Below are 11,630 nucleotides of genomic sequence, written 5' to 3'. Positions count from 1 at the left end.
TGATCCCGTTGACGTTTTTTTTCTTTTTACTTTTTTCCCCCCTTGCCGCACCCGCCGTTCCAGGGTACGTTGTATCCGATACGTAACGCGGGTTACAGGCACACCGCGATTACTTCCCAAGTAGAATATCATCGGTGTTGAACGTAATCTTCGTGCGGTGCGGATACGTGAGAAGGTGCTTCGGAGGTATAAAACACACCGTGTGCGCCCACGCGAAGACGAACACAGGCACACCGGTTTGCGCGATACTTATTATACTTTTTTCAAGTACCTTCGATACGTGCGTATGTGTGTGCGTGTGCTTGCGTGTGTGTACTCGCGTTTTTCGTGCCACTGTAGGTAAATGATATACCTGTACATCGATGTATAAAGCACACTGGGTAACCGTGCGATGAAATCGCTCGGGATTTTACCCGGGGAATGGAAAGTCGAGGCGGATGTGTAAACGCACACTGTGCTAATTGGACCCGTTGTCGTTGTCGGGGATATTTTTCCACCGCGGCGGAAAAATTCTCCTTCGTACTTTTGATGAGTTCGGAGCAGCGCGCACATCGCTTTCGAGTTACCGATCACGACGCTCTTCCTGCACTTGTTACAACCGTAAGTAAGATTCACCCCGCGTTCCTTACGGTGGGAAATTATAAGAAATCGAGGATAAATACCTCGTGGTTTGATATGGATGGGTGGAGGCGTCGGTGAGTTGCCCCTCCTCCCCCCCTTCCGACATACCTGCGTGCACGCGTGTAACAGACACGCGTGAATGTGTCCGCGGTAGCGTTGATACAGGCATAAACGTTTCAAATTAACTTCGGTAAACTGACGCAAGTAACGAGACGTGTAGTTGTATTTAAGGCCATGCTTTACTATGTACCTACACGTATCAATACACATTGCAGATTGGTGAACACGTGTGGTTTTTAAGTTTATATAGACACAATCGTACCGAGGATATAAGTACAAATATACTGTCCTAAAGTAGAGATGATGACATCCATCGTCGCGTTGTTGGATAATTAAACGAATTTCGGTTGCTCAGGTATCGGACCGATTTCCAGATTACAATATTGCTCGAGCAAAGCGTTCGGAGGCCGTAGAATATTTTTATTACTTGGTTTGTTTCCCTTTTGTTTTGCCATTTGTTACACAGACGATGGGTAAACGGGTGCGAAAGAAACCAAGAAATCGATACAAATTTTGACTACTTCAAAGGCAGGGAAAAAACGGAAATTTTTTACATTGAAAAAATGAATGATAAGCGTCTGCGTCACCTCAATTTATTGGAATAGTAGTGAATCAAACTTCTCGACACATCCGGCATGTAAAACACTGTTTTCGGTTCAACGTTCCTAGTACGAATTCTAATACCGAGGATTGAAAGAAGACGTGCGGTGAAATCATCGTTTCAACAATGCCAAGAATTGTAAATAAATTCCGGTATTGTGTATGTCTGACTTTTTGTTCGTCCTCTTCTTTCGCTGTGTAGAAATTCGATCGATTTGAGAATGCAGGTGTCTTGGAAAGAAGCAAGAGCCGGCCATTCCTCCGCCTCTGTTTTTCCGAGAGACAATGTTTTCGATCCTCTGGGTTCTAAATAACGCTGCGCCCAAGATTGGGTGCTTAAGATATTGGGCAGGTCCAGGAGAGACTGTCCAGGCCTCGCAGCAGACCGCAACAGCAGATAATTTTTCCGGATTGTTAAAACTCACTTCAGACTCGAAGAATTTCGCTCCTGCTGCACCAGGCCTGGGAAATTCTGTCGGCCCCCTTCCCTCCAATCAAGTGTCGCACTGCAGTCAAAACCACCCTCTTCAAAATTATAGGGTGCTCAAAATCGCGGGCGTCGTTGCCTGACCAGATCTGCGAGCCGGCCGAACCAATTCTCAATTTCAATCCCGTTCGCATTTTTCAATTTCTCATTTCATGCTTTCCGTATGAAAGAAAAAAAGAAAAAAAAATGTGTAGATACGTAAATAAATAAAATCATCGACTGTGACAAAATAATGCCAAGCGTTTTCAATTCCTGTCCCTCGTCGCTGTGAAATTTTATACATTTATAGAAGTCAAGTTGAATGAGGTTGTCCGAAAGAAGTTGGGAAATTTATTTAGCGCCCGAAACTTATCTGTGGTCAGAGGTAATTCGTATTCTTTCAGCGAGCCAGCGGGAGGACCGAAAACTTTAGTTTCACAGATTCCGGGACTTTGGGGAGCTTTCAACCTGCGGCAAGGCTCGAGATTGCGGCAAAAGATTTGAATAAGGGACAGATTTTATCGGAAAAATTTCAATCGCATTTTCATTAACACGCTGCTTCGAAATGCGTACCGTTTACACAATCTGCCGAGCCTGCTTGGTGGAAAAATCCAATATTTTTCCTCAAAAAACCTCTTTGTCTAGGTCTCGACTAAATATAAGCACCAGGCCCAGACAACGGGGCCCAAAATCTCACCCTGCTCTTAAACCCTCTTGCTGGACTCACGCTGGACAAGCCAGACCAGAGACACTGCGCTATCGGAACTGTAAAGGCATATATAGGGTTCGAGGCTGCCAGGCCTGTCCTGTTTAACAAATCCCATACACACTCGGTAAGAGCACTTATAGAGTCGGTCGGATCTGTGTCCTGGCTAATCTCGACTCGAAATCACCCGAAACCTTTGAGGAAGGTGCGAAGTTAATTGATCGATTTCACTCGATGTGACTCGAGAACCGAATCTGACCTTGACGAGTGACTTTGACGATTGTGAAAAATTTACGATTTTTTTTCTCTTACAGCCCTCCAGATATATTTTAGTTGAGAAAATTTATTATACTCCAAGTATACGACGGGTAGGATCACAACGATTTGATTGTGAGAAAAATTGCATGAATAAAAATTTCAAGCCCCTCGATTCTTCTCTTCCGCCGGCGGCGGCTCCACGCTTCGGTGCTCGACGGCTGTCTTCATCGGTCCTCATCGCTAGCCTCTCTTGTACCGCGTCAGCGCGCCTGCTCCCCCACCTAATTGCCCTGCTCAACTTGCGTTCGGAATCTCTGTCACTTCCACAATCATTTTCAATACAATTGTTATCATCGAGTTTTTCTACGATTTTACGAAATCGATCATTTTTAAATAACCACGTACACGTTATCTATGGACAGGTGGAAAATATAAATAATTACCAACACACGTAAACGACGATATATTGAAAAATACAAGCCTGGATGTCATCGACCGCTATTTACCGACCACTTGATACGTCAATGTTATTATACATATGCTTGGACATCGGTATGTTGATTCATACATTTGCGACATGTGGCCAAGGTATTTATTCAGAGTCTATGTTGTGAAATGCATGCCCATTATTTATATCTCCTACATTGCAAACGTGTGAAAGGAGCATTATAGCTCCTTTCAATTCATTCCGACGTAATATTTTATACTCTCGATTTTTGGTCCAGAAACAGGTATGTCGACGTGTGATCGAACAGATTTTGGAAAAGTGTAAAAACATGTCATTTTACAAATGGAAACATTTCTTCATTTTCAATGTTTCAGATATTCGTCGCTAATACAATTTCAAACTGTAACTTTATTTTAATTGTGACAATTTCGCTGTGAATACGTAAATAGTGAACTTCCGCGCTTTTGTTTTTAACCCAACGACGCAGCGATCGAGCTTATATTATATATCTGTGGACTTCTCAGCCAACAAATGTACGATTGGCTACTGTGAAATGTACGGATGAAAATATTTACACTCAAGACTTTCAAGTTTTCAGCCGCTTGTTTCGGAATTGGGAAAACAATTTTGCAGACATAGCAATAGCATTGTGTTTTTTCGACCACTGATGGTACATCGCTCGCTAAAAGTATCCGGCCGTAGAGATGAACGGAAAGAATCGCATCCGCAAGAAAAATTAGTAATCAAGAATAAACTTTAATTAACCTTGTGGTGAATTATCTCAAATTATCGGAACCCTCAACTTACAGAATTCTTGATAATTCCTAAAATGCTGGTTAAGAAGCAACAAAATAAAAAAATAAAAAATTCAATATTCAACCAATTGATTGGTTAAAAAATTTATAACTCCAAAACTGAAAGCCCAAGCATATTCATTCCGGTTTCAAAAGTTTTGCTTTTTAATGTAACAAATAATGATTTTTTATCGGTAAAACGGTGTTTCACGTTTCACGTTTTACTTTTATTATTTCTCTCCAAATTCTTCACCATATTTAGATTTTACAATAATCAGTGACGAATATTTGAAAAATTAAAAATTAAAAAAAACAATGCTACGTTCTGCCGAGGCACCCAAAAAATCCGTACCTGGTTTGAAGAGCTACCTTAAGTGTTAGCCAGAAAATAGCCATCACGATCATGTTATAAAAGCCAGCGCAGAATATAAGCACCGAGAAATTTTTAAGGAATAGACTAGCAGTACGCGAAAATGACGAGAACATTTTACGGCAGTTTAGATTGAAATACCAGATCAAGAAATACTTGGCATCACCGACCAAATAATGGTTATAAATAAATTTAAGTTGTTCAATTACATGCGTTTTGCGTATACAGTGTTACGTACCGACGCTGTGTAGCATTTGTATGCATTACATATGTGTATATATATATATATATATATATGTATATATGTGTGTCAGTCCGCTCGGACACGAAGCGACGACGTACTCGGGCTTGTTGCCTTGAGAAATAATTAATTGAAGGGAAAGCATGGTCGCCAACTTTTCAACCCTTAAGAATAATTCATCACGGTCGACGGGCGTATCTACGTTTTATTTCTGACGGCTCGTAAGACAGTTCAAGTAAATAATTGATAACATGTAATTAACCCGGGATTCCCAATAGGTAGAACCCACTAGCGAGAAATTGGTTAAAGTTAAAACTGTATTATACCTAGATCATTCGTAGAAAACCGCTTTACAGCTCACAGTGCAGATAATCACTGGTGGGCAAAAAAAAAAAAACACTAATTTTTTTTTATGCTTCTTATTATTGTATATAATTATAATAGATTTGATGCTCTTGAATCGAAATATAGCAATAAAAATTATGTACCACGGATACTTTTTTAATGTAATGTTTTTTTTTTTAATAAAACGCTATTTTTCCTTACAAATCATAACCAAACACTGATGATCGCAGCAATCTTTTTTAAAAAAAAGTTATAAACTTAAGAAGTTTAGACATTAAAATCATCAGAAAATTTGTCTACTAGTATAATTCTAGTTATTTAGTAGTTTTCTTTTTATTCGTATCATCGATTGAAGTTTCACGACGAATCTCTTCTCTTTCTAATTTCTCCTTCAAATTCTCTTTATATCAGTTCGAACTGGTTTTGTATATACAGATACTATTTAAATAGAGTCAAGTAGTGTGAATGCAAAAACAAAATACAACATATTCTGATTCGCGAACAAGAAATAAAAAAAATCATATCGTGTAATACCCTTCATGCTGTAATATTTTCTTCTGTAATGACGATTTCGTCGCAGACCTGTGTAATCTTAAAGAAACGTGAATACTTGTAGTGTGAATTCGTTCGAAAACACAGGGACTAATTTTGATTCTGTTTTCGAGCCGCACACACCTCCTTTAGCCAGAAATTCGTGCGAGTCCGAGAATCGAGGTTGACGCGAGCTTTCAGCTTGCGCGTCACGCGGGCAAGTGAAAAAACGAAGCCGAGAGTTTCAGGCCGCGTATAATTCGGTTGATAATTTGAGTCACCCGGTAGTGGATGAGGAGTTAGCTTGATGGCAAAGACGCGGTCGTCCAAAGGGTGAAAAAACGTACTGGTGCGCGCGGACCATCTTGGACCATCGTGGTGACGATGCCCCCCCTCCTCACCCCAGGGCTCCTCCATACCCCAACAACGCATCCTGTTCGGGGCTTTAAGATTATTTTTACTTGGAGGCAAAAAAATTCTGTCTGGCGACTCCGAGACGCACATGTGCGTTTCGTGCCGCTGTACATCACTGCTAGAGGCAGATTCTCTCCAGCGTCCAGTGCCAGAGTCGTGGACCGACGTCGTCAGCGTCGTGGGAGCCCCGATATCCCCCGGATCTGCGCTGGCCGCGTTTGGAAGTCGAATTTTGACGCGGGCTGGTCTCGTTTCGCGTGAAAAACAAAAAAAAAAAATACCGAGCGCCTTCGGTCTCGGAAAAATCGTTCCGCTGGCTCTCTTCTCGCATTCGGTGAAACCGCGCGGTGGGCTAGCTTCTTAGATCGTCCGCATGTGACAACCGATAACCGTTGGCTGCAGACTGCACGCCGCTCGCTCCGAGGAGTTAAGAAAAAACATCGCGTCCGAGGAGAGCGAGACTACGCCACTGCGAGCATGTGTGCTTGTGAAGTGACAGACACCAAATATAACCAGAGACGGACCCCTTGCCAAGGGTGTTTGGAAGTTGGCTCAACGACGCAAGGGTTGCGGGAACCTGCAACCTTCCCATACGTGTGTGTCTACGTACTGCAGTCATGAATGCCCCACGATTTACAGAAATTCTATCTAATCCATTCGGCTTTGTACTCTTTGTATTTGCTAGGCCGATTCTGAAGGCTCGTGTCCTTTCGATTCGATACGCCAACGAAGATATGGTTCCTAATCGATGTACATAGTTTGCAAATCGTCATCTTCAAAAATTTTTTGGTCGAATATTTGTATCGAATGAATCAGGATGGTGTTGAAATTTTCATCCGCTTGAGAAAAAGTCACGGGATTAGAAAAAAAAAAACACCAAAAAACACGTTTTAAAATCTTTAAGAAAATATTCCCATTAGCCGGAAAAAATTAGCAAATCGAATGAGACTTTTTTTTCCCCCGAGCAGATTTTCCACCTGATTTGCTCATTTTTGTATCATGCGATCGTGGGTGTATGGAAGAGCTCGTTGCGGGTGAGGATATATCTCGACTTGAGATCAGAGACGTAGCTATATATATCCACGCGAGCAGTTACGGAGAAAGTAATTCGATCTGGAATCGGTAGCCGTTGGATATAATATATATCGGTAGAGGATGACGGGTAGTAGCTCGCGTGTCACGGAGATTTATACTTGGTTCGCTAATGCCCTGCACGATTTCTTCGTCTTCTTCTTCTTCGCTCGGGCTTTCCGAAGATTAGGGTTGGAAGGTGGCGGAAGGTACCGTTTCAGGGCATTTCCTCACCGAGTGAAACACGCCCTCGAAACGATCTCCGTCTAACGATCTTTCGCAATTTTAATAGATCAACTTCACACGGTTATAACGCGCGCGTGCACGCCGCATTATAACGATCGGTTCACTCTGTCCGCGTTTCACGGTAAAAGAGCGATTCGCGATTGGACGACAAGAGAAGCGTTGCGTATATTCGTTTCCTCGCGGATCCTTCGACCGCGTTTCCAATTTGCCGTTGATTTAATGGACGCCCGATAAATTAGAGGCTGAAATAAGGACGAAGCCGAGGTCCGTTCGATCCTAGACTCCTCTAAATCCCCCATCAACTTCTGCAGTGCAGTGTGGCTGCGTCAGCCACTCTGCGGCAAGACCGCGAAGATGTTTTTTCCCATGTCCATTTTTGCATAAAAAAATTCTCACCGTCGAAGTTTCGCACGACCCCTTGAAGCCGCGGTGAAGGTGAGGAAGGAAAAAAACTCAATGAGCGAGAGGGAGAGAGAGAGGGAGAGAGAGAGAGAAAGAAAGAGGGAAATGAGAAGTGAAAAAATTTATTCCGGGGGGTAACCTTCCGCTAGGTGCTAGGTGTAAGTCTATGGGGCCCCGCGATGGGATATGGTACGCGAGCCTCGAACGGACCCCTTGGTTTTTTATGGGAAGGATATCGAGCGGGCTTAAAGAGCGTAGGGAAGGCCAGCCCAGGAACTCCTAAACGAAGACGGAAGTAGCGTATAAAAAAGCTTACGGTACCCCAAGTGGCACAGATTCTCCTCCCAGTGCAGCGGAAGGTGAAAAAAATGTATTAGAAAAAATTGAAATACTGCTAGGTTGTTAGTCGAGATGAGGGGTGTGCGCGCGCTGCCCCCTCTGCCCCCCACCCCCCAGACAAAACTTTGCCAAAGACGGGTGCGCGGCTGCCCCTCCATTCCCTGTTTTCGAAATTTTTTCAAAAAATCCAACAATTTCCGTGTGAAAATTTTTACCCTGTGTCGCAAGTGGCGCAGGGGAGAAAGCGCAAGCTGCGTGCTTTGACGATCGCGAAAACGGATCGAAAAGTTTCGAGTACGTGATATTCGGCGGTCTTAGGAGGAGATTCGAATACGAGTAATGAATTTTGAACATTTTCGGAATCGCTATACTACGAATTGCGGCGCACGTCGATAATAAAAAAGACGACGAATAACAGAGGAATAAATGAAGAAGGAAATTGCAGGGAGCGCGGAATGTGAGAAGGGCGTAAAAATAGTTTTGGCGGTCGGTTCGTTAAATTCACGACAATCGAAGTCTTATCAAATTCTATCTCGAAAAAAGGCCGGTCTCCCCTTTCACGTTTCATTCAGTCTTTCTTAGGGACCTTCAACTCTATAGTTGTTCGGCCGAGATCTTAAACGCGAAGGCTCAAGCCGTTACCCCTAAATCGGAGGCCTTCGGGCCCTCAAGTCCCCACCTCGCCGCCCCTTCCGCAGTGGCAGATGGCCAGCCAAGGGGTAAGAAAAAAATGTGAAAGAAAAAAAGGTTTATAAAAAGGGAATGAAAAAGCACGGGCTGGGCAGGGGATGATGCCCAGGAACCACGTGTGTTCTCTTAAATTCGTGAGACCATTTCGTCTTCCGATGGACGCCGAAGGAGGCACCAGATTTTTCGTCCTTTGATCAAATTTCGACCATTCACGTACGGATGTTTTTTTCTTTTTTTCTTCCTCCTTCTCTTCTTCTTCTTCTTCTTTCTACTTTTGTTTCCTCCTTATTTTACTCTGCTGTTCTCTCTCCTCAGCTTCTTATGTACCACAGCGAGACTCTCTTAATCTGTCCACGAGCTCACGAAACCAAGAAGATCCAACAGCACGCCGGCTTACTCCAAACTTTTTTGAGTGGACCGTTCGTTGACAAGACGTTGTAGGTATAATTTAAAAACACTCGACTCCAGTTGCGGGTCTCGTTCATTCGGATCGGCTTCAAGACTTTGTCTTCTTTTTTTTTCCTGCTGTTTATTCGAGAACAAAAAATACTTCCCATTGTACCCCACCTTTAATTTCTGTATATTATCGTTGCTGCGCGTCTTTCGTCGAAACAGGTAAACCTGCCCGACAGCGAAGGGAGTCACAGAGAAATTTTGCAAAAAAAAAATAAAAGAAAAGTAAAATTGATAAAAACCAAAATGTAGCGAATGAAAAAAAACGGACTCTGCTTTTTCCAAACAGGTGCGTTAATTACTAATGTATAATACTCGGTGATAATTACCGCAGGCTGTATACGTAATTATATTTATCAAGGCGTTGTATTTATTTAATTTAACACGTTGTGTCGATGTGCGAGCTTTGAATGAGACTTTTTTTTCAAATTGAATTGGCAGCCGGCATTGTAAACTAGGAGGAATATACGGTGTGTTCTAATTTCGAGGTTCCCCGGAAATGGCCGGCAGATTAATACCTGTCCACTGTAGAGTATATCCAGTATAGGGGTTCGCCAATTTAAAAGCAATTTTCTCGAATCCCTTGAATAAGACGAAGACAAGAAAGAAGACGAAAAAGCGGAGGAGGTGAAAGTGGGATGAATAGTAAAAAAAAAAAAAAAAAACTCACAATCACCTCTTCCCACGGTTGGTCAGCTGGTCTGCGCTAAGATGCGCTTAGTTGTTTTTTTTTTATGAATTTCGATTTTTCTACCTGAGTCCATCCTGGGTCATCCAAGATTCAGGATAGGTAGAGACTCCGGGTTTAGGATCCTTTACAGTTACGCAAAAAGATCCTGCAGCGTGATAAAAACGAAAATTTGTGCCGCACCGTCGTGGAGGGAGGAAGGAGATAATAAGTGAATGATTACCAGATATTTATTATCCGGAATCATTAACCTCTCCTAAAATTTCAACCTCACCACGTAGGTATACAGAGCTCTAAGATTCCTTCCGGCAACATTTTCCCCGACACCTGCTCCTCGCCACTCGATTTTGAAGTTTAGTTGCAGGTTAGGGGATTACAAGAAAAAAATCAATTCAAAAATAAAATAAAAATAATAAAACAGAAATGAAAACGAAACGGCGAAAAAGGAACAATCACTGGTTCTCTCGGGACGAACACGAACGACACATCGTCCTAGCGGGACAAAGATCCTCTCGGAGATTGGGCAATGTGCAGAGCCTTAACTGTCGACCTGCTCCAAGCTCCTGGTGATGGATAATTGCTTCCTTGGTGACCCGAGTGGCTTCCACGAATCGGACCTTCTTCTGGCTAGTCAATCCTAGCTCAGTCCTTATCCCCGTTTTCCCCTTTCGGCGAAAATCAGACCAGCCTGTGACGGTGGTGGGAAATTTCGCTTGAATCGTTGTATCAACGAGTTGCGGAGGGAAAGAAGCGGGGAATAAAAATTGGCGTAGCTACAAGAGGTTAGCCTGTCGACTGATATACCTACACTCTAACCGCCCACGGCTGGAAGATTCTCTTCAACGTGGTGAAATATTACGTGAACCGTGGTGAACGCGAATTCAGCGAGCTGTACGCCGGGTCAACTGGCAAGCGATCACGGACGGACAAAGAAGCGTATTTTTTCGCCTCCCGCTTTCGAAGGAAGTGATGCATTTTTCGCACAGTTAAAAATAGTCGGACGGTGTCGCGGACTGCCCAAGGGTCAGTAACTCCTGATGCACTCCGTTGGGTCAAAAATAGCCCAGTATGGGGAGAAAAATTATTTTTCGCGCTAGAGACACGCGTGCGATTTACGCGACGCGCTGCACCGCGCATTATTCGCAGGGAAATTCAAACGACTAGCCGAACAGATGTAATTGATGGTATTCACCGACTGCACTCGTTAAAACCCGCCGTGAATTATTCACTGCCCGTTGTTACTTGGAAATAACGTTAAAATACTTAATTTCAATGATTCTCAAACCTCTTAGAAAGTAAGGTAGATAGTAAAAAAATGTGTTCCCAAGTCATGCAAAAAAGTTGAAAAGAGTGTAATCGTTGCACAAATCTAGCCGGTGAAAGGAGAGGAGGAAAAATGGAATGAAAGCGAAAGAAAAAAAACTTTCAATCGATGTGGACTGACCGTTTGGCATTGATGGAAGTGTCATTGACAATATCGGAGGCAGCCAAGAGATGCGGAGATTTTGTTCTGCAGCGAGGAGTTCGGTAGATCGGATGGCGGGATGGAAGGTCCGATTTTGCACCGTCAGGTCTCGGATATTATTCACGGTGCCGATCTTTTGTAGAGGGCGCTGCCCGGTTGTCATATTTGCCTATGATGGACGATTTTTAGGAAAGCTAGGAGGGACAACAAACAGATTTTCGGAATGACGTGCAAAATTCATTGATCCTTCTTGCGCCGAACGGACCACATTTGGGCAATTCTGTTGATTATGACCGGTTGGACAACTGCGGATTCCTACGACTAGCCGGACTTACCGACCTTTCACCTTTTCGAACTAAACTAGGTATAACACTCCGCTAACTGCATTGTCGAAATTTTCGCACGGTTACGAGGATCTAGAT

At 43.2% G+C, this 11,630-nt stretch overlaps 1 protein-coding gene across 1 annotated transcript in view; it reads right to left on the bottom strand.

Moving 5' to 3' along the window:
• The window catches only part of LOC107223375 (B-cell lymphoma/leukemia 11A), a 33,607-nt gene extending 22,355 nt beyond the window's left edge, over positions 1-11,252 (bottom strand). Inside the window, exon 1 of the mRNA XM_046742976.1 lies at positions 11,188-11,252. Coding sequence (XP_046598932.1) covers positions 11,188-11,212 — 25 coding nt within the window. The 5' untranslated portion in view covers positions 11,213-11,252. The remainder of the gene's footprint in view (positions 1-11,187) is intronic.
• Between the last annotated feature and the right edge of the window lie 378 nt (positions 11,253-11,630).

The sequence above is a fragment of the Neodiprion lecontei genome, chromosome 6, assembly GCF_021901455.1.
Source record: "Neodiprion lecontei isolate iyNeoLeco1 chromosome 6, iyNeoLeco1.1, whole genome shotgun sequence".
NCBI classification, from domain to species: domain Eukaryota; kingdom Metazoa; phylum Arthropoda; class Insecta; order Hymenoptera; family Diprionidae; genus Neodiprion; species Neodiprion lecontei.
The sequence above is the reverse complement of the archived record's forward strand: the minus strand, read 5'-3'. Positions and strand labels throughout refer to the sequence as shown.